Genomic DNA, 24,581 nt, shown 5'->3' with positions numbered 1-24,581 from the left:
TTAGTAGTATCTCTCAAGAACAGCAAGCACCATTTATTTAAACTAAGCAAGATGGATAGAATTTATCTTATAAAATGCCAATGAAATATAAGGAATTCTAACAAAACTGCAATCCAGCCAACTAGGTTGCAATGTGTGACAGACTTTCTGTGTTCTTATAAGTCAGATATAGTAGTGGCACATTTCACCCAAGAAAGGGTAAGTCAAATGGAGAAAACCTATTGGCATTGAATCTGCAGGACCCTCCATGGAAGATTACACTTTGAATGACACAATAAGCACTGAGGCCTAATTGGCTCTGATGGTGTTGTTCACATTAAAATATTTTCTGTGTTAACTATCATAATGTCAATCACTTCTTCCCGATGGCAAGAGTATTTTTAAGTGTAATCCACCAGTTCTGTGGCTGAAGAAATTTAGCAGTAATAGTTTTTTTTCCCCCACAAACTATTGCTAGAGTAAAACATGGAACACAGATTTACAAGAAAGAGAAATGCTTGTATAAGTGGGTTTGGTGATTATCAGTTAATCCTTTCCAGGGACAATAAAGTCTGGAACAAAATTATTATTTAGGGGTCATTATAGATAATTATTTTAATAAAAGGGTCTCAATGGCCAGTTGCAGATTTTGGTTCCCTTGGAAGAAAAGAGAGAGAAACTATTTTGAGGCTATTAATGGTGCACAACAGCATTCACCGTGTTGCAGAAATAATTTCTAGGAATGAGAAAAAAACAGAACATAGAGTCAACAAGATTATTATTGAAGTCCAATACTACAAACAGAAAGACTGAAAATTCTCTTCAAATTGTGTAAAATCCCTGAGGGACGAGTGCAAGCCTTCCATGGCCAACCGGTTGTATCTAAAAGAGGCTCATTCCATAACATAGAGCTGGGAAGATGGACCAAGGAGGAGCAGTGCAGAGGCACCTCCCACTGTGCCCCCCATGACCAAACGTTCCAGTGAGCGCATGCTGGGGAGAGACTGGCTTGTCAGGGACGCCCATTACATCCCTCATTCTCTACGTGGGTGTGTGCACACACAGGCACACACACTCATATAAATGAAGAAAACGGAGCTCCATGTTTAAATCCATTTCATTATAACCCCCCCCCCCCCGAATTATTGTGTATGTGCATTTGGTGCTTCTCAACTGATTCTTTTAAGGACAATAATGTCGAGAATAAAATTATTATTTAAAAGATCATGGCAGATAAATATTTTTAATGGAAGGGTCTCAACAACTGGCAATTATGGGTTTTGGTTCACTGGGCAGGCAGCTGGAGTAATCAGTCCTCCTTACCCTAACATTGAAACAGCCATTAGCATCATCCGAAAGTCACAGCTCTGACTCAGAGTCCACTAGGAACGACGGTACACACAGACCTTTTGAGAAATGCATTCGGTAATAAATTGGGTTGCTTTGAATGAGTCCCACACAGCATAATTGCTGAAGAGTGAATATTGAAATTAAATAATTGGATAAGGGAGTGTCCTGAAGGTTATGCCATCAAGGAATAAAGGAAGGGTGTTTCCCTCAGTTGGTTTGGATGAAAGAAACAAGTCAATCTATGTGGGTGAGGGTGTTCTTCAAATCTTTCTCGGGATCCTTTACTAGCAACACTAAGAACACTTTCACTTAGGTATACTTCAGGAAAAGCTCATCCTATTTCATTGAATGCCACTTTAAAATCTAGTCAGCACTGTTTAAAATGGCAACCCTCTACATCTATAAATGTTTTAAAATTATGCCCAAATGGCCTAGAGCAGTAAGTTTGTTTAAGGTTAAATAAAGTTAAATAAATTTCCTTTGTAGTGTGGGATCCCCTTTGCCCTGCCTGTGCTGTGTGTGTGGTGGCCTTCCCCAGCCTGCTGCTTCTACGTGTGGCATTCCCCAGCAGTCCTGACCTCGGACCCCATGCTTATGACCTACAATATATTGGAGGTTTTGAGAGGCTGCTGAAAAGCTCTTTCTGCAGATTAAAAGCCTATTCTCCCACGTGCTAACTTTCCTGATGGGAATTTTTTATCGTAATATGTATTGCAATAAAATCGTCAGGAGAGGTGGCACAAAGGGGAGTGTTTGGGCAGCAGTGACAATCCTTTTCAACCCTTGTCTGGTATGGGGTTCCCTTTGACCCTCTGCCTTTTTTTTTTTTTGTCCATACTATAAGGATTTGCTTTCCCATCTGTGGATTCATTAGCTTCACTTTAGTAATTCCCAGATGATATTCTGTTCCTTTTCACCCTTCTAAACATTTACACTGCATGCGCTTGATAGTTCGGGTGACATTTGCTCAACATATTGTGCTTAATCAAATTAAGTTTTCTCCTTGGTCCTGCTAGCCGTGTTTTCTGGTGCAGCAACTTCAACTCTGAAAATGTGTGTAACTTCAGCAGTGCATGCAGCAGGGAGGTTGGAATTGGGTCAGGCTCCCTCAAAAGCCAAAAATAGAAGCTTAGAAAATGAGTACAATGATTAAATTTAGAAAAAGCAGGTGGGAGGTAGACTTCCTACTCGATGCACATGATATGTCTTTTGTGGCTTGGGAGAATGGAAGGTAAAGTTAGGAGTCTTGTAAAGGAAAAAAAGGAAGGCAATAAAACTATAAAAATTACTGGAATGTAGCACCTTAAATTGGAAAATAATATAAAGAGGAAATACCTGTGAAGTTCATGGGCTGGTATATAATTTGGTATGATACAGTTGTCTTTTTCACTTACTAGTTTACATAAATTTCACACCATTATTAATATGTAGTCATATTTGAACATTCCGAGTATCTTCTGCTCTGTCACACATATATTAACTCAATGTCCTTTTTCTGAATGGAAATCCTTATATATGATGTAGTCAGAACCACCAGTTTTTCACCTTCAGTTTTCATTTTTAGGACTTTTTTAAAAATCATTTTATATTTTAGAATCATACAAATATTTCCTATGTTTGCTTCTATTAGCTTTATAGTTTCCTTTTCAAATTTAGGTTGTTAATGCAACTGGAGCTCAAGATATAAATTATAAGTTCACCTTTGTATTTCTCCACATATATCAAGATCCTGTATCATATTATTTGTTTCTGAATTATCATTACATTCTATTGTATTGATTTATTTACCTGTTCTGCTTCTGCTTTCATGATTACACTTTTTATTATTATCTTAGTAACTGTTTGGGATCTTTCTCTATGTTATTCTTTATTAAAATTGACTTTAAATAAAATTTTACAATAAGATTTTTTGTGTAACTTCAAAAATTCATGCTATAATATCAATTAGATATGCAATGCAATTATAGATTAATTTTGGAAGAATATATATTTTTACTATGTAAAATACTTTTACTGATAAATGTGATACATACATTTTCAAGATTTCAGATTTTTCATATCCTCTAATAAATATTATATTATTTTCTCTTTAAATTTTTGTTCAGTCTTTCTATAGATATTTTCTTTCTACTCAAAACTAAAACTTGTATTTGCTTCTATTATCAAGTTAATTATTTCTGGTATAGAGGAATACTATTTATTTCATTAGTTAATTTTCTATGAGGTACTCCCATATTTTATTTTCCTAAATTCTCAAATTTTATTGGAGTTTATAAAAATATTATTTGGCGATAGCAAGGTGTTTGTGTCTTCTAATCTTCACATTTATTTATTCCTATTTCTTAAATAATTAGCCCATATTTCTAATATTACTTTGAGGTGATTGAAAATATTGTTACATGTTTCCTGACTTCAAAGAGAATTTACCCAAGATAAATATGGTTTTATTGTAAGACTTTGTTTAAAAAATAGTTTTTTAAATTTAGGAAATCAAAATCAAATCCAGAAAGAAAATTTCCCAGTGAGTACACATAAAGAAGCTATCATATAAATAATTAGCATTATTAATATGTTCAAAAAATTTCTCAAGTCTAATAATATGAGCCAGTATAACAAATATAACACAATTTTAAGTGCAACATTCCAGTATAGAAAAAGTATATATTAATCCTTCTAACGTAATCCAGAAAAATATTTATAAAAATTCAATTAAATATCATGAGAACCATTATATTTTCTCTTATTATTACTCCACTTATTATTTAATATATCAACATCATCATTTTGTCTTTAACTGAGCTTTGTATAGCTATTGGTCATCTGTTAATTCACATGCTACCCTTTGTCAATTACCTGGTAAAATTAGTGCTCCATGTTCTTTCGTAGGAAGGAAAATAATATTAACTATATAAAATAAAGAGTACAGTTGATGATTTTCATAAAAATTGATAATTTTAGAAGAATATACTCCTGAAAGTATTTTATATTCAGATTATTACCTGATGGGATACCTATATATATAAATGATTCCCTATAAAAAGTTTTTAATCCTCATTAATTCTTGTTATTACATCCTGCTCCTTATTATTACATTAGCAACTCCATATTGCATGGCCCCATTATTTTTAGATTGATAATACCTCAAGATAAATATAATCAAATAAATGATTCTATCACTAAAATAAGTATATTTATCACATACAAAACTGAGCTTCTAAATAAATATAATTATTTACACTGCAGTTCTACATAATGGGATCATGACCATGGAGCTATAAACCTCACTCTCTGAAACTTTAACATTAGTTAAAAGTCTGTTCTGAGAACTATAAAGAAGACATATGCTAAAGGTGTTTAAAGTCACAGTTTGCAGAACCTGGAGCAAAATTATTTAATGAAATTCTGTGGAATAATATAGCTACACTTCTATTTTAAATTATCTCACCTTTGACATTCTGGATGAAGATCACAATAATAATAACTATAATGAAATAACTAAAATAAAATTTGGCTGTCTCCAGTCCTTAGGGCTTTAATATGCATGAGAAAGAGATACAAAGTTTAACACCAATGGGGAAAAGGAAATATTATTTAAATTAATGGATATATTGGAGAGGTTTATTCCAAAACAGCACAAAAGAAGCCTGTGAAGAATGGTTTATAAGCATGCATATCAAGAATGAAATGTCATGATTTTCAAAATGGTATTTGGCATGCAGTGATTATTGATTAATTACATTAAAGATAAAATCATTAATTAAAGGTAAAGAAAACTGCTTAATGATTTTAATGAGTAAGCAAATGAACACTATTTGCTAATATTTATAGTAAACATAAGTAAAATAAATATAATTAGGCATGGCTCCAAAATATTAGCAGTAGGCACAGAATAAAAAAATAGAGCATAAAAAGCATTACAATGTTTTAATAAAATCAACAGTCTTAAGTGCCGTAGATTAATCTGTGAAAGGAATAACCACAATTGAGAAAAGCTTCATGTTGAAGCAAAGATATCTTTAACTGTTAAGTATATACATATACATATGGAGGGACAACCCCCCAAAACAGAATTATATTCCGGATGTGGGACACCTTTAGAACAGGCTTCCCCTGCTAGGCTAATATTCTAAGAACCCATTTGTACCAGTGTACTAGCCGGTGTTGTTGTGAGAGGCTGCATTCAGCTTTAGTGAATTTTTTTGAAGACTCAACATATTTGCCCATTTCACGATGGGTGATTTACGAGTGTATCTGCCCACACCTTGCTGAATAATTTAAACACAAATTCAGCAGTTTTTGACCAAAAATGCCATGACCCCCACTCCCCACTCTTCCTGTTCATCCAGTCTCACCCTGGGCAGTGTTTTTGTTTCCCTAGATGGAAAAAATCCTCAAAGAGAAACATTTTGCTGATGTGGGAAGGGTAAAACAAAAATGGCAGAAGCACTACATGGTCTCAAAATCAAGGAGTTCAAAAACTGTTTTGAGCAGTGGAAAAAACATCTTGATAGGTGTATTGCATCAAGTGCAGAGTACTCGTAAGAGTACTCACTTCAGAGTAGTCACTTTGTAGGTGACTGAATTGTAAGCACATCAAATAAATACACAATTTTTATAAATAAAGTCCATTTCAAAATTCAGTAATTTATATGCATATGGTATAGTTTATTGGTTTAAATAATAAACAAATGACATTTTAAATTTAATATTCAATGAATTAAATAGTTTTATTTGTATTTTCAGGTATTGGTTTAAGAAAATAAATTAGTTACCTACAAACTACTACATAACTGTGAGTGTCTCTCAGACAAAAACTGAAACTATTTATTTCCAGTAAATACTTGTCTGTTTAAAGCAATAACGGTAACAATTTACTGGGTGTTCATGGCACATAACTGCAACTAAATAACAGAACAGGAATCAAACCAAGATTCTAGACTCTAAGTTCTTACTCTTATACTATTTATTCAGTAAATGTTTCTGTATAAAATGAGAAAGTCATTTCAATTTTCAAAATGAGCTTCAAACTCAGCAGTTACCTTAAAATGAAGAACTTGCTGCACTAATAATTTTTTACCACTAAATCTTTACCGAAACAGTAAGTTTTCAACCAAAGTATCTATAGGGGACATTTGCTGTACTTTGAAAATTATGGTATAGGAAACTTTAATGTCCCCTTCTCTAAGATGCACTGCTACCATATATTACTTAGATTCCTGAGGAACATATTCATAAACACAAATTCATTTAATTTCGACAATTATTTTATGACTACCACCTATAACCAAGACACTGTAGAAGGTATAAGGAGCAGGCTGGTAGTTGGGGAAGGTACCAGAACTCAGGATGGGTAACAGGGAAAGGTTCAGAAAGAGAGAAGAACAAGGCCATGTAGAATCAAAGAGCTCAACAGCGAGTATTAACTAGGAAGCAGGGAATATTTGTTAATATTGTTGAGAGATGATTCTCCACCAATGTGTTTTGCATCAACACAAATTGTAACAACTTTTGTTCTTACACTAGTGCTCTTGCACTATTTTAAAGATATTTCTAGAGCCAATGGATTTGGAAGGTTGAGATAGTACCTACCCACAGAGCAGAGCAGGGATATGATTGTCTCCAGGAAGATCAAGGGCAGGTATTCCCTGGGGCAAAAGTGGGACATGGTTGTTCTCAGCTTCCTTATGACTGCGGGTTTCCTCACCTTGGGTGTTTTTCAGCTGGGACTGAAACCCACCGTGCGCACAGCATCCGTTCTACATCACTCTTATGGGACTAGTCCAGGGGAACAAATGTGAACATGAACCTTGTGCTGTGAGCAATCAAACTCTTTGTCTATGATCTAGGCATTGCCTGTCTGCTGTCAGCACCACGAAACTATGTAGGCTAACTTGTTAGCTTCCGAGTGGGGCAAATGCCACACCCTTGAAAAATAGAGATCCTTGAGGAATAGAAGTTATAATTTAGGTACTGTGCTAAGGACATTTTATCTGCTTCAATTTCATCTTCAAACCCAGTGGATTTATTTTAACTACATTACAAATAGGAGACTGAAAATTTGAGTGCTTTGTTATTTTTTTCAAGGTCAAACTTCAACTCACTGGCAGGATAACTTTATTGAAAATCTTAAACCAGCCCTGGATGGTATGGCTCAGTGGATTGAGCACAGGCTGGGAACCAAAGGGTTGCCAGTTCAATTCCCAGTCAGGGCACATGCCTGGGTTGCAGGCCAGGTTCCCAGTAGGCAACCACACATTGATATTTCTCTCCCTCTCTTTCTTCTTCCTTTCCCCCATCTCTAAAAAATATAATAAATAAAATCTTTTTAAAAATCTTAAATCACCTAAAATGGTTTCTCAATTACAAAAATCTTAAAATGTACAATTTAGGTTAATATATTTAATATCTAAATAAGGAGACATTTATTCTAGAAAGCATAAATTAAAATAATTTTATCAAGAAATTATACACATAAACACATACACAGCAAAGATTAGTGTTTACGAAAGATATATCAAGAAATTCACCAATAAAAATATCTCCTATGTCACAGGATTTTACTGCTGAGTTGTTTCAAACTCTCAATGTCCAGGTAATTTTCAGTCTATAAGTACTATTCACTATAGTATTCACTATATTACTAGTGAATAATTACTAGTATTACTCTTATTCACTATAAGAAAAGATGAAAGTTTCCCAACTTTTGTGACCCATCCTGATACAAAAAATATACCATCCTGCTATAAAAATATAAAAATATTAGGGGGATGGCCTGGGATGGGAGTAAAAGACAGAACACTATACTTGAACAATTAAAATAAAAAAAAATAAAATAAATTATGTGATATTTATTGTATGGGAAAATTCTATAATTTATTAGAATTCAACAGTATTTTACAAGTATCATCAATTAAATAAAATAGAAATGCAAAAATGGTTTAATTTGAGGAAATATATTCATAAATTTTATGATTTATCTATTTTATATTATACAGATGGAGAAACGGAGACTCACACCTTTAAGTACACTGCCAAAGGACACGCAGTTAGTACAGGACTGGGATTCTAAAATCTATACTCTTAGCCAATAAAGTACGTCATCCCACAAGATAACCACACAGAAAATAAGACAAAATTCTGTGAAACAGTTAAAACATGCACACATACACACAATCAAGATTAGGAGCAAGCAAATCTAGCATGCAGGCTAATAAAGTTACTATGATTGAGTATCTATTTAATTCTGACACTTTTGTAAGAAAAATCATAAAAGGAAATGGGATGAGCCACATGATTCTCAACTTCTGATAAAAGGAAACTTGAATTGTGAGAATATACTGAAAACTCTGAACAACAGTCCCAGAAAAATAAGCTGGTATTTTTTGTTAGCAATCTATGAATTACCCAGATTACTAAATTTATAATGATCTTTAATGAATTCCTTTCTTTTGTTCATCACATCCAATGGAATTTCAAGCTTTGTGAATTCCATCTGAGCAATATTATCCAAATGCAATCTCTCCTCTTACTTCTACATTGAAATTACTGCGTTTCCTGGGACCTGATTGCCTTCTTTCTGATGTAAAAAAAAATTAGCCTTATAAATGTAAATAACCTGCCCTACTCAAACCAAAAAAAGTAACCTCTGTAGCACAATAACACAGGTCTGCCTTTTGACCCAGTTTTCCCATTTCTGGGAATATATCCAAAGGAACCCAAAACACTAATTCAAAAGAACATAAGCACCCCTATATTTATTGCAGCATTACTTACAATCACCAAGCTATGGAAGCAGCCCAAGTGTCCATCAGTACATGAGTGGATAAAACAACTATGGGGCATTTGCATAATGGTATACTACTTGGTGATAAGAAAGAAGATAAATTTACTCTTTACAATAGTATGAATGGACCTAGAGAGCATTATACTAAGTGAAATAAGCCAGTCAGAGAAAGAAAAATACCACATGATTTCACTTATATGTGGAATCTAATGAACAAACTGAACTAACAATGAAAATGGGGCAAACAGGATGACAGCTGGGGAGAGGAGGTTAGGGGGTGGAGGGATTGGGTGAAAAGGAAAAGGGACTCAGGGACATGGACAACAGTGGATGATTGCTGCAGGAGGGGTGTATAAGGAAGCTAAATGGTAATGGGAAAAATATAGTAAAGATTGAATTTAAAAAACTGTTTTAGAAATGCTGTCTGCCAAAAAAACTTCGACTTCATCATGTGCCTGACTCTCATGAATTATATTCAAAGATTTCATCTTTTGATAATGAACAGTTTGCACCATATGCCTCTCAACGGTGCCCTGCATACCAGCACAGGTGGACTAGGTACTTTTCTTGAATGTGTCACATGCCTATATTGCTTTCAGGGTTTCACTGTTTTCCTCTCTTCTGTTTCTCTTACCTAGCTAGACTTCTCTGTTAAAAACTGTATTTGTTTCTTAAATAAAAATTATACATAAAAAGGCATACAACATGATGATTTGATATACCTACACATGGTAAAATTACTACAGTCCAGCTAAATAACATAATATTACACAATTTTCACACAATTACCTTTTTTGGGGTGTGTAGTGATGAAGCCTGAAACCTCTTCTCTTAGCAAATTTCTAGTATTCATGCGGTATATTCATTAGAGTCGTGGTGCTGTACACGAGGTCTCTAAACTCACTCAAACTACATAACTGCGGCTTTGCACCCATCAACCACCGTCTCCCCTCACCCTCCATCTCCATGCCCATGATAAACACTGTTCTGCTGTCTGCTTCTATATAGTCAATTTTTCAAGATTTCACATACAAGAGAGATCAAGATCATGCAGTTTTTTTTCTTTTTTGGCTAATTCATTTAGCCTGATGTCTTTCAGCTTTGTCCATGTTGTTACAAATGGCAAAATCTTTTTTAAGACTGCATAATATTCCACTGTGTGTGTGTGTGTGTGTGTGCGTGTGTGTGTGTGTGTGTGTGAGAGAGAGAGAGAGAGAGAGAGAGAGAGAGATTTCTTCATCCATTTATCTGTCAATAGACATGTAGGTTGATTCCATATCCTGGCTAGTGTGATAAGGCTTCAATAAATCCGAGAGCACAGGTACCGCACTGAGACACTGGCTTCACTTTCTCTGGGTGTATACCCAGAAGCGGGATTGCTGGATTATATAGCAGTTCCATCCTCAGTTTTGTGAGAAACTTCCATGTTTCTCCATAAATGCTAGCCCAATTTACTTCCCCACCAATAGTAGGCAAGGGTTATCTCTTCTCAACAATCCTCAAAAATATTTTTAAAAATCATTTTAATAATGTTCAAATATTTTATAGGTTCTCTTCCATTTCTATGGCTATCTCTGTTCAGTCAACCTTTTCACTTATGCAAGTATGTGTGTTTAGATGTATTTTAGGGTGAGGGTAAATATTAAAGTTACGTAATTATAAATTCATTAAAAATTAAGAAATTAGATCTATAAAACCAAAATAGCTACATAAAACCAATAAGAAAAATATTTTGGTCCCTAAAACACTCAAATTTGTAATAAAAATGTCAACTGAAAGTCTTCTGAATCTAACCATTCAAATGAAGAACCTAATGGAGCACTTATGATGTATCAGAGGTCAAACGTTTACTGTGACCTTGAACCACTGCTACGTGGACCATTTAAGATATATCTACTGTAGACTCCTTTGAGTTTGTATTTACTAAGTGCAAAGTAAATATTTTCTAAGGTCCTTTCCAATGCTCTTCATCTCTGGTCCTGAAATCCCCTTCTAGATTTAGAATTACAATTTATATTTACCAGTATATATAGGGGTGGGCAAAAGTAGGTTTACAGTTGTTATACAAATAAATAGTATAATGATTCATAACAAATAACAACTTTGTGTTCTGCACAATCAAAACTATAAACCTACCTTTGCCCACCCCTGTATATTGTGTATTGGTTTAACATGATTTTGAATCCACTTGTTTATGACTTCAGTGAAGTTGTTTAAATTCACTAGTTATAACAAGGACAAAAAAAGGTTTTTATTGGTTGTTTTGATGTGGGAATGAAGGAAGTTGTGTAAGGATGTTGTTATCTCCTCTGTTAAAGTTTACAAGCACCCAGCAGTCCAGCTGCTGAGAGTCGTCAAAGGGGACTTAATGATAAGGGCACGAGGAGAAGCAACTACAAAAAGGGCACATTTAGACTATAGATACTGAGCGTGTGTGAGGACTATTTGTCAGCCTGGGCACAGCACACTGCTACCAGCGTAGCTTCTGAATATCTTGAGATACTGGCCCCTGCCCTGGCCAAGGTGACTCTCTGGTTGGCAGGGGCACTAAGCCATGTAACCATCCCTGGAGTGATATCTTCAAACAGCCTATCCTGTCCACCAACACTATCACCTTCCTTTCCCTAGACAATGCGCTCCTGTAACCAGGGACTTTCGTTTTTGGGCTGACAGCTGAAGTCAGCTCGTGGTTGCTGTAGTCATCACTCCCAAGAAACTAAACTTGTATAAAAAGGTATACATTTGTTAAATTTGGACTTTATTTCTTTATCATCTCTTGCCTGGAATGGCTGAATGTTTAAATCTGTCATATGTGTGGAATATGTTTTTTTCTTTATGGCTTATTAAGAAAAATTATGCTGTATGTTTTTGGTTGGTGATTATAATTCCCACAGTGAACCTGTGCTAAATACATTGCTGGCAAAGACGGAATCAGTCTCGGGATATAACTCTGCCACCAAAAACAAGACATAACAAAACAATAGGCAAAACCTGGAAAATGGTCTGTTCATAGTCCATGTTCACAACTACAAATTTCATATTAACCTAACTATATAAAATATATGGGGGGCTTTAAACATCAGCTAAGTTGTGAATAGTCTTTGAATGAAGTTGATTAGCTATACAAATGATCATTTTGTATTTCTGATCAAACGACATTTTTGTTTGATCAAAAGAATACACTAGAGGGACCTAGAAGGCTGGCATTTGTAATCTTGATTTTATAAGTTAAAAAAGAACAAAATTGTATGATTAATTTACTGATTAAAGAGGGATATGCTTATCTACTTAGGTAAAGTCAGAATCTAGAATTTAAAATCTGTAAACTACCTGTTTTTATTTGGGTTACTTGAATGTATACATTTGGATTAATTTATATACCTCTATTACTGAATACATGGAGAGAATAGAGGATAACTTTGTTTTCTCCTACTATATAAAGAAAATATATTTTTATTATTTTCATATATTTCAAGACACTTTAAAGAATCCATTCATCTTTTAACACAGGCAAAACTTACTATGGTGTCAATTTGACCTCAAACGTAGGAAGTCAGAAAGATTCAAGAAATGTTTCATTTTTGGTAGTTTGCCTCACTTTTTGTAGAACAGAGATGCCATTAAGTCAAACTCCTGCACTACACAGTCTACTGAAGGCATGCTTCTAATGTAAATGGCCATTGAAAGATCAGGAATGATACTGAACTGTTTTACATTTCCCTTCTCTTTCGGCCTTTGGCACTGTGTAAAAAATGACGGTCACAATTTTTTGTACTGCTTTTCCACAGGAGCTAGGAAAATTCCGTGCTTCTTTTACCCTAACAATCCTTCAGAGCAGGATTCCTTTAAATTCTTCTTGCCTGTCTTTTTAGACATTTAGACACAAATGATCTTTATACCCTGATGATACAACTTTAAGTTTTCTTCTTGGCATATTAATATAAACACTGTACAGAAACTTTGAGCATCAACATGAAATATAATTATTGCTTATTCATAAGAGATCCTATTCAGGGATGTATTACCTTCCACATAAAAAGCATACTGAATTATTTTGTTTGTGGGAGCTTATAACAATTTAGTACCATGTCGAACATATCTTCTCTTTCAAAAGTGAGTTTAAAATCAAGAATTCTTATTGAAGGCTTGTGATGTATTATAGGTATATACTTATTATGATTACTCCTACTCAAATGTTTTCAATAGCCTCTAGCGAAAATAATAAGATATGGATATTGAACACCAAGATAGGATTTACTTCAGAACTAAAGTGATTCGCAGAGGAAAATGCATTCAATTATGTAAATAGGGAGTGAGGCTGAGGAATGCAAGGGATATTGAAGTACTTCAGTTAAAACTATAATTACTCTTAATTATAAGGGGGCTGATTAATATATTCAAGGTCATGCCTGAACATCCTCAGCTGAGCTATGCAAGAGTGATTGGATTGGGAGATGGGGGTGAGGAGTCCAGAAGAAATCTCTGAAATTGACTCTAGGCCAGGGAGAACAAGGAGGCTTTTGGAAGAGAACTTTCTTCCACCATTTGGTATCTTTCTTCATATTGCCTAATATTTGAACACTAGCTTATAATTATTTTGCAAGTCAATTTATTTTTGAATAATACAATCAACTAGTTGCTTTTCTAAAAGCAATGCTATACCATAGCTTTTAGATTCTAAATTTTATCTTAAATATTGCTTAATGAGTAGAGGCAAATATAGAGTACAGCATAAATAATGCCCCTTTTTATTACAAAATCTTTTATTACAAAATCATCAGCATAGAATTCTGTAATATAACAATATCACACTCAAGGATACCATATGACATTTTAGGTGAAATGTCCAAATTAAAACTATAAATTATTACACCCATATTATTACCCTATCAACCACACTCATGTAGGCATTACTCCTCCCAGAACATGTGTAAATGGCATAACTGAAGTATAAGTTATATCTGTAATAAAACATTCATGAAGAAACTGTAATATGGAATATCAAGTATAGCTGTTTAAGAAAATATATAGTTTACATTAAATAAACTTCATATTTTCTTACCTGTATATCTGTTATTCAATTTTTTTAGAAAAAATGAAATTCTTTACAGTAAGACCCAATGATAATTATTGTTAAATTACACAATTTAGATGGTTATAAAATATATAATAAATGTGGATATTAACATTCTCTAAAATAGCCATTGCATTGCTTTTTGTTGCATTTGACTTAAAAATACATTCTTTACATTTCCTCATTTATCTATAGCTGCCAAGAAGTGAAACTAGCAGCCATGGAGATATTTTTTAAAGCATAAACAATATATTAAATATAACAACAATACCATGCGAACCACAACAATCAATAAAAAGTCAAATTATATACTATAACACATATCAAGTTCAATATATTTCATTAATTTATTAAACATCAAACAAATAAAAATAAAGATTTAACAATACTAGATCTAATCAATTGAATGTTTATATTATTAAATTATTTACTAGGAAATTTTATGCATACATGCATACTTCATATGGGATAGAAATGTTGAATTTCAAAGATTAGTACTAATTGACCAATTCCACAATGAACTAAATTATTACCACTCATGTTACCGCTAAACAGTTGCTTGCTACAAAAGGAAACACAATGGATGCAAAACACATTTCAGACACAATAATTCATAGAAGGCATTGCTTTAGACTTCTTATATATGGTGAGCATGTAGGAAAGACGCATCCAGCTATACAATTAAGATAAATGGAAATCTATAGAAAAGCATTACCTGCTATAACAACTGAAGCTAAAGCAAATGAAAACTTCACTTACAATATAATTACTGCTAGGGACATGTATAAATGAAGCTTCATTATGTACATAATGACAACATGTACTGCAAAACATGCTAATAGAAACCAGTATAAAAATATAAGTAAGTTTTCATCACTTACCTCTCTTAACATTTCTGCTTGTGCTTGTTGACTTATCTGAAGGACATGGGCAACGGCCTTCACATCTGACTGAGATCTGTTTTCCTAAGACACATGCCTGATATTCTAGTTTGCACTGTGTAAGAAAAGAAAAAATATCAATGCAATTATATTTAGTTATAAGAGTAGAAAGTCAAGAAAGTAACAATAGTACACTTGAGAATCTATTACATGTGCTGTGGGAAAAGATAAATGAATGAATAGAACAAAGAACATTATACCTGAACTCAAATCCTAACAGTACCACTTCTTAAGTGTGACATTCAGGGCTAGTTTCTTAAACATTCTCAGCCTCAATTTTTCCATAGGAATAATGACCATAATGCCTAATCTACTGAGTTTTAAGAATCAAACAGTAATAGCAACCAAGAGGCAGGCTCTCCTCAGTAAATGTTATCAAAAGCTGAGTGAATATAAAGGCAAATAATCAAAATTACTATGGCACATAAAGATTTTTTTAGCTTTTGTTTTGGTTTGATTTCCTTTGTAAACACTACTCTTTGTTAGTATTTTAAGCCTGAGTATTTATAAATCATTCTTAAGATAATACTTTAGAATTGTACATTTATCATGATTTTTAAAAATGTAAAATTACTCCCTATTTTAAAGAGGCAATCATTATCTTCCTACCCTAAAAGAAATTGATCTTGCTAATTTTGAAGTAATGTGATTTCTGAGTGGCTACCACTGTAATTTAGCCAGGACAAATTATTTTAAAATTAAATAGGGCAGACTTTCTGGCTCCCATTGACAAACGCACCAGTGAATAATTTAATTCAGCTTCAGCTGATACCAAGAAGCACAGAATACACCAAATGACTAATCAGATTACTCACATCTGTACAACATTTTTCCCCTAGTTACATAACTCTCTCTGGCAAAATTCTTTACCAGCCCTACAACAAATGATTAAATTATTGCACTTGGAATATACTTGTAGCAGCCCAGTGGGCCTTTTCAGAAGATCAAGCTATTTCAAAAGTATCATTATTGTTCTTTATTCAATATTTCAATAAGTTTAAAAAATGATCTTGTCATGTAAAATCACAATAAATTTTAAATGCAATTAAAAATTCTCTATAGCTTATCAAAAGTAGAAATAGTTAGGAAATTGTGAATGCTGTAATGAAAGCCAAATTAATTATGCAGAAAAATCTTTGAGACTTCAAATTTAACATTCTTCCCTGCAACTAAATATTTCAGAACCATGTCAGGTTATAAGAAAATTCTGACTCATGACATAATTTATGAAAAGTTCAGGAGCAATTGTAAGTGGCATATGAGGAGATAAAGCCAAAAGTCAATATTAATTATAGCTAATATAAAATTTTGAAATGTGAAAATGTTAGCTTCCTTCAAAGGTGTAGTCACATTTTAAATGTGGCTGATTTTTAGCAGTGTTATTTTTATTCAAAGAAAATGAAAGTAAAAAAAATACTTGAATAACAAAAATACATGAGTTGACTTATTAAAATGGGAGTTTTTTGCTAAAAAGTTGATTATTAGTTATTTGTAATGTTATTAAGCAAATAATTTACAAAAAACCAATAATTTGTCTGTGAAACCATTCCCTCATTCATTAGAGTTTTCTGTCTATCCACACAGGTCATACTTGTAGCATACACACACAGGCAGGGACTTAAACTGAGCAACAACCTGTAACAAACTATGCACTAAAGTGGACACTATGCCATTGTTTTTCTGTTTCATTCTACTTTTCATTAAGGAATAATGCCCTGCTTATTTTGGGTAACTTTTCACAAGAACATTATTTTGGGAACCTTCCTTTTGCACCACAAAATGTTATATCTTTTTGCCCTCACCATAGATGAAAATCCATATGACATGAGGCTGAGTTATTTTCCTACATTCTTCATTAGATCATTAAGCCAAAATAAGAAAAAGACCAAGGGAATCCTGAAAACATGAATCACTAATTTAAGCAATCTCTAAGCTCAGTGGTGTGCAAGGCATTCAAGTCAGCATCTTGAAATTGGAAATTGTGAAGAACTAATTGAGCTTACTGTGGTGAGATGAGGTGAGAATAGGAAGGACGTGTCAACCCATGGTGAACTTGTAGTAAGTTTACAGTCCTCGTTATGTGGTCATGAAGCAGTTAAAATATCGCTCTGGTTAGCTACTAGATTACTTGACCAAGAAGAACTGCCAGGAAAAAAATATACTTAACCCTAAACACATTACTTTAGATGAAGCGTGTTCTCTGGATCAGATTATCTCCAATTCTTCAAACACTAATTATTATAACTAAACTTTTATTTTTCTTCCAAAATTAAAGATGTCAATATACTCAACATAAGCTTCCCATTTGGGACAGACCTTACACTGTCTTGCAGGGCAGCATCAGAACGTGCCAGGGAAAAACAACTCGACTCACAGATTGTGGACACAGAACTGGATGCAGTAATCACTTTGAAAAGTTTGCCTTTGCCCTGGCTGGCGTAGCTCAGTGGACTGAGTGCGGGCTGCAAACCAAAGCATTGCAGGTTCGATTCCCAGTCAGGGCACATGCCTGGGTTGCAGGCCACGGCCCCCAGCAACCGCACATTGATGTTTTTCTCTCTCTCTTTTTCTCCCTTCCTTCCCTCTCTAAAAATAATTTTTAAAAAAAGATGCTACTATGTATTGCATTGGGCAACATGGTACACCTTTAAAAAAAAAAGAAAAGAAAAAAAAGAAAAGTTTCCCTTTGATGCGTATCAGAGTGTGTTCACAGATGCCCATGAGATTGTCAGCTTACATTCTACCTTAAACCCAATTCAATCCAAAGTCATCCTGATGTCAGGAGTATAATATTCCTTCACCTCAGTCAAGACTGTGAGTATGTGCGTATGTAAGGCCTTACTCTTTTTCATATTACTTAATTATTCAGTTGAGGTATAAGATCAGCTGCACTAAAATACCTGTTATTCTGTGATTTCTGTGCATAATTCATCATTTGCAAATGTATATATTTTCCTATTTGTTGGCCATTGTTCTAAACAGATTACCCTGGACTTTAAAATCTGGAAATAAATTTAAACATTTTAATGATCACTGGCATAGTATACTTATTTTATTATTATTTTATTCTTTTTTAAAAATATTTTATTTATTTATTTTTGGAGAGGGAAGCAGGAGAAAGAGAGAGAGAGAGAGAAACATTAATGTGCAGTTGCTGGGGGCCATGGCCTTCAACCCAGGCATGTGGCCTGACTGGGAATCGAACCTGCAGCACTTTGGGTCGCAGCCCACGCTCAATCCACTGAGCTACGCCAGCCAGGGCTTCATTTTATTCTTATACATTCATTGAATTTTGTTATTTTAACAAAATTCTTGCTTAAATTATTTTAGACCATTGCAGTAGCAATCATCAGTAATAGAGTCAATTAAAACACAACCTATGAAGACATGTTGCTTGATGATTGATAAAATATATATATAAATCATTTAACTTACTATTGATTTTATATTTTCATTGTTTTTCTTAGTGCATAATATAGGATTTGACAGATAAATCTTTCCAAAAAAGTATGAGTGGTTAAAAATAACTTGGACATGGATGAAAATAGAAGGACATGGCACTAAGTACTCCTGAAAATGAGGATGCCATTGAGAAGAAATGATTCTTACAAATATAAATGGGAGTGAATGGTTTAAAAAAGAATGGGAGTAAGTAAAAATGGGATGCATTTTAAAATAACATATAAGGGGATGAAAGATTCAGGACAGAAGGTTAAATTTAGGTAATAATGTAAAAGACTTTAAGGACCTCAATGTAGTAAATGACATAACAATTGTTCCACAAATGTCAAAATACTAAAGTGTGATAGCATGTGCATACATTTCAAAGTCTACAGAGCTTACATCCTTAAAATTTCTTATTAGCTGTTTTAGCAAATTAATGTTTGAGGAAATGCCTTGTTTATTACGCTTAAGAAATATCGAAATCTACTTGAAAACATATACTATTCTTACAGCTATACACATTGGGAAGAAAGACTCCTGCAGTGTTGGCTGTAGTAAGGAGGTGAGCCCTGCTAACTGGGGTGGTTAAAACATATCAGTAAAGGTGAGTTTATATAGAAAGGGTGAATATAAAAAGGAAAAATGACAAGGGTATCAAGATAGGAGATGAAAACACTAGTTTACTTTTCAGGGGTTAAGAATTCATTAAATATTGTAATTAAACAACTATCCTAGGAAAAGCATGCACACAAAAATATATCTGTAACCGATTTCAAATGTATCCTTTTATGGCTGTAATGAATTCAGGTACCCAAGTTATCGTTGTGTCTGGCTCTGTTGGGAAGGTGACACCGAATTCAATTGCTAGAATTCAGGTAAGATTTCCCCTGTGGAAGGTAAGCCAATGTGACCTTTCTTGTGGAGCTTTCTGCACCAATTTAATGTGTGTCTTTGCTTCTACATTTGAATGTATAGTAGGCACTGTGTGCTATATGTTTGTACTTTGCTGTCTGATAAGTACCAGAGAGGAGCCTTCCTCATTGTGGAAGAGCCAAGGGTCACATGCCAAACTGTTTAGTGGAAAACTCTCCTTTGCCTTTTGCCACCAGTAGGTGCGTACACTTGCTGGTGTCTAAAGTTTTGTCTGCACTGATGATGCCCTATTGGTTACAAAGTCTGAAGCCTCCATCTCAATGACTCTGACTGACTTCAGGCTTATTATGCCAGCAGAAAAGGCTGATACATTCCAGACAAAATTTAGGAGCCTGGCTGCTAAGTAAAGTTTTTTAGGACTGTCTGGGTGGATTTACAATGCTCAGTCTGGCCAACAGTCAAGGAAAACTGCTGTCTCTTTGGTCACCATCACTAAAATGTAGTCCTGGCACCTAAGTGAATTCCTGGGGTATTGGAAGAAGTATGTTCTTCTTTGGACATTCTACGGGATCCTTTATGCCAGCTAAATCAATATGATTTGGAAGCCATCCAGGAAGCTGCAGCATTCTCCCTACCTCGGGGCCTCACAACCCCAACAGAACGATATCAGCTATAAGTCTCTGGTGATACTTTTTCTGATGGTGCTGTTGCTATTCCAGTTCCATCAGCTGACTCGGAGCACATCACTGTGTCCTTTGAAACTAATCTGTGTCATGTCATGTGTTTGACTTTGGGGATTATCTGTAGTGAGACAACACTGACATTTTTATCAAAGCATCTAGTCAATAATGAACTTACAGGCAAAGTATTCAATGCCTTATTGGAACGTGGTGGGGTATCTGATAGTCTAAGCATCTGATAGTCTAAGTGCTGGGAGGGTCTCTTCAAAAATCTACTGAAAAATATTTCAGAGTCTACTTCCCTTGCCTTACTAAGACAGCTTAGTCACTGAATGTCTCCATGTCCAGAGAGGGAACATACCCTCTGTACCCTCTTATAGGAGACCGCTCTGTGTGGCATGGGAAATGTAGCCCAGCTCCCACTCGGAATGGACAGTGGGAAGCGAAGTCTGACACACATGACCCACACCCACGGATGGTTTTCCTGTGGGGAATCGGGCCTGCATTGTACCTAGGCCGCTTTGAGACTTGCTTTTTGCTAAAACTCCCTCACCCTGAATTGAGGCAGCAAATGTTTGCTGCGTATCTTTCAAGTAACTTCCTAAAATCTGTGCTAAACCTCCCAACGACAAGTGTAACCAGTTCAACCGATTTTGCCTTTACATTTGCAAATATTCTTCTTCTGTGATGTAATCAGCCACACCTTCTCCTTTGTTTTCTGTAAAAGGTAACCACCTAAAGTGAACCTGTGCATAGTAAATGATGACCAGCCTCAATGTAATGTACCCAGAAAAGCAATGAAAGTTTGTCCAGGCAAGGGCCGGGGGCTGGCCCTCTCTCACTCAGGAGAGTGGCCATGCTGTCTCTTTTTCTCCACAGGATTTCTGTAGTCCCTTTGAATTTGTCTCATCTCATCCATGACACCGTGGACACTGCAGACCAGTGTCCACATCACCCTCTCAGCGAGTTCCTGGGTAACAGGATGAAAAGAGGTTGCAGGTGCCTATATTAAGCATTCAGGGTTTTTCCTTCCTTCCCCTAACATAACTGCAGGCTGGTCTGGCTGCTGTATTCTCTGAGTGACAGCCTATCCAAAGGGGGCTCGGGGAATTGAAACTCAATTCCAGTTCAGCCACCTGGAATCTCCTGTAGAATTAACAGGAAATTCTATCACCCTGCCCACTGAGTTTCCTGACAGCAGCCCATGTGGGCCAAAGTTGGCAACATAAAAAGTCTAATGTTTATAGTTACTTTGTTATAAGAATCTTTTTATAGAAATGGCACATAGTTTTTATGTTTAAACATAATTTTCTTATTTTTCCTTTTTTAAAAGCAAAAAGCATGTATCACGATATGTTATTATTCCCTTACCTGCCTATGTACAATTTGAATACACTAATAATGAATTCACAAATTATAAAACACTAAATTGCTCTGTGTGTTATATTCCATACATACCAAATATCCTGAGGAGAAAATAAATCCAGGATTAGGGAGCAAAATAATTAAAATTTATTTTTACTCAATATTTTCTTAGGAAATATTTAAACAGTGTGGTAATTCAGTGATTATTTTTAATTTTTAAAATCCAAATAAAAAATCACATTTCACATTTATTTGGTAATGATTTTTAACCCAAATATAATATTTTCAGAAGAGGAGCATATTCATTAATTTCTTCTGAATTAGCATTTTTGGGTTGAAAATAAAAAATTACACTGGAGGTTCTCCCTCAGCCAACCTCCAAAGAAACAGCTGATACAACATGCTAAACACTTAAGACTAAGAAATAACTCCAATCTTCATTTCTGTCAGATGAGTTTTATCCTTACCACCACTCTACTTTTTAGTCTTTAAAAATAAGTTCAACAATAATATCATATCTACAATTTAATTAAATATGGTTTAATGTGACCAAACATTAGGGCAAGGTAAATGGCTGGGTTTCCAGGAACAATGTTGCATGGTCTGGACTCAGTGCAGGTGAGCTATGTAAAAAAAGTTCATCTCTGAATAAGTGTGTGTGAAATGAATATAAAAATAGGAATACAGTTTGACAAAAGTTAAATAATAATCAGTCCTTAGGCTGATTTTACCTTCTTGTTACATTTAAATGGAAAATTTAGAAATTCACATTTTTCCCAATGACAGAAGAAACTAGAATATGTATTTTGTGCATCAATATGGCCACAGAAGGTAGAAATAGGGCATGTTTCAAGTCAAATCAGTGTAAGCAGAGGAAAGCTTTCCTGACGATTAGAACTCCCCTCAAACACAGACGCTTATCTCACAGAACACGGAGTCTTATCGGGGACTTGCATATTGTGTAGAAGTTTGTCCTAGATGTCCCATTGAGTTCTGTTCAAATCTGAGATTTTATAAGAAAGCTAACCCATGTTATGTCCTTTAAAGCTCAGTGATTTAATAAGAGCTTATCCCGAGGGTTCGGATAATATGTCGGGGTTGTCCTCTTGATCAAGCTGGCGGCATGCCCAAGTCGAAGCGAGACCTAGCTTTTGTTGCAAAGCGGTTCACACAGAAACAGTGCACATCTATTTCTGTCTGTCGATCTTCCAACTGAAAATTATCTCAGCTCAAAGTACTCACAGGAAGGGAGATAGAACAGTTAAACACCAAACACTAATAGATGCAACACATCAAAATGGTGACATGTAAGAAATTTTCTATCTTTCAACATGTACAGAGAACTATTAGAATCAGTGACTATTAAGAGCAAGTAACAGAGTGCCTCAAATATGGGAAAAAAGTGAAAGATAAATATTAGTACAATATTGGAACTTAAGATGAAATTTTCTCAAAAGTTATTGTTCTGATTCATGTTTTTAAAACCCTCATATTTAAATTTCAAAAGCAATAATCTGGAGGGGTGCAACAGTGCTTCTCAATCATGGACACGTGTAAAACCCGCCCGGGGAGCTTTTACAATTCAGGTTCACAGGGCCCCACTCGCAACCAACCGAAGTTTCACCTCGGCAGCCAGAGTTGGGAACTGCAGCATCAACTTCCCATTCATCTCTCCTGAACACACACACACACACACACACACACACACACACACACACACACACACATTTCTTATAAACAATATTCATTCTGAAGGAATTAACCATTATTTAGTTCAGTAGCCAAGCACTGCATGGCTAAGTATTATGGAAGTGTTCAAAATCATGCAATGTGCTGTCCCCAGGAAATTTATATTACAGATGCCCTGCTGAGTTCTAAAACATTAATATTATTGATCGACTTCTGCTCAGCAAAAGTAGTATACAATTTACAGGAGTTAGTGACAAATATATCCAAGGTCTAATGCAGATGTATCAAAGAACAATGCCTAGTTCTTACTGAAGCTTGACAATACAATCAGAATAGGCTTTGCCTCAAGTAAAGAAACAAAGACCTTCACCTTCTGTGTCAATTCCAGGAATGATTACCTCTCAAATAACCTTGAACAGACTTACATTTTGATTTTTCTGGCATTGCTCAATTTGAAATAATTCAAAATAGATTGGTTCTTTTAAAAAGTAAGATTAAGACAACTTCTTGAAAAAGTCAATTGTTTTTCTTAACAGGAAAAAATCAATGTTACAAAAATACCTCTTGTGAAAATCACAGAAGTCCCAATATTTTTTTCAAATAAATCTACTTTTTCATAGTTCTTTATCTATTCTTTTGTCTTTTTTGTGTATACATTTTGATATACTCTGCTTAGGAGTTCTAGACAAGCTGACAAATTCAGAGTTTGAACTCTAACAAAATCATCATTCCATATTATTCATATTGTGTAATGAGGTATAGTTTCTAAAATATAGAAAGTCATTTGAATAAAGTCTTCATTTGGATACCTTCCGATAACTTTCTGACTAATAAATAGGACTACATATGATTTGCAATCTGGGCTTCAGTGTGCCCAATACAAAGGAGAACAAGGGGGAAACCCCATGGAGCTGGAAATATATGGGAATTAATCTACTTATGATAGGTGTATTTAGTCTTGAGAAGGAGTATGCCAATTACGTTTCTCTAAAATCAACAAACAAGGCTTCCCATATGGTCTGAACAGATGGAAATCCCTGGTGATTGTAACTTTGTATACTTTGAAACTAAATTGTGAAAGAACTGATCACCTCTTAGTAGCATCCTGAAGAAAGCCCCAAACAAGCTGGTACTAGACTAAGGCCAGCCCTCTCCAGGCATCAAGGCCCTCAGGACACAAATGTATCAGTCCTGCCAGCACATACATTTCTAATGTTGAGAAGGACATACATCTGTCTCAGCTGGCTGCCAGTGATAAAGCCAGTCTCTCTATTTATGTAACTTGTTCAACTATCAATGTTTATCAAATAAAATTAGCATTAAAATTTGCTTCCCATGTGGCTCTACTTACCAGTTTGGATATTATAATATGCGTCCTTAGTTGTAACTGAATAAAGCAGTAT

General features: G+C 34.7%; 1 protein-coding gene across 3 annotated transcripts in view; it reads right to left on the bottom strand.

Annotated features, from left to right (window-relative positions):
- SPOCK3 (SPARC (osteonectin), cwcv and kazal like domains proteoglycan 3) overlaps positions 1-24,581 on the bottom strand; it is a 296,939-nt gene that overhangs the window by 62,647 nt on the left and 209,711 nt on the right. For all 3 annotated transcript variants that reach the window (XM_045831898.1, XM_045831896.1, XM_045831897.1), the window contains one exon: positions 15,068-15,182. In XM_045831898.1, coding sequence (XP_045687854.1) covers positions 15,068-15,182 — 115 coding nt within the window. The remainder of the gene's footprint in view (positions 1-15,067; positions 15,183-24,581) is intronic.

This window comes from Phyllostomus hastatus, unplaced genomic scaffold (genome assembly GCF_019186645.2).
Source record: "Phyllostomus hastatus isolate PE091 unplaced genomic scaffold, TTU_PhHast_1.1 phas_contig_159, whole genome shotgun sequence".
Taxonomy (NCBI): domain Eukaryota; kingdom Metazoa; phylum Chordata; class Mammalia; order Chiroptera; family Phyllostomidae; genus Phyllostomus; species Phyllostomus hastatus.
The sequence above is the reverse complement of the archived record's forward strand: the minus strand, read 5'-3'. Positions and strand labels throughout refer to the sequence as shown.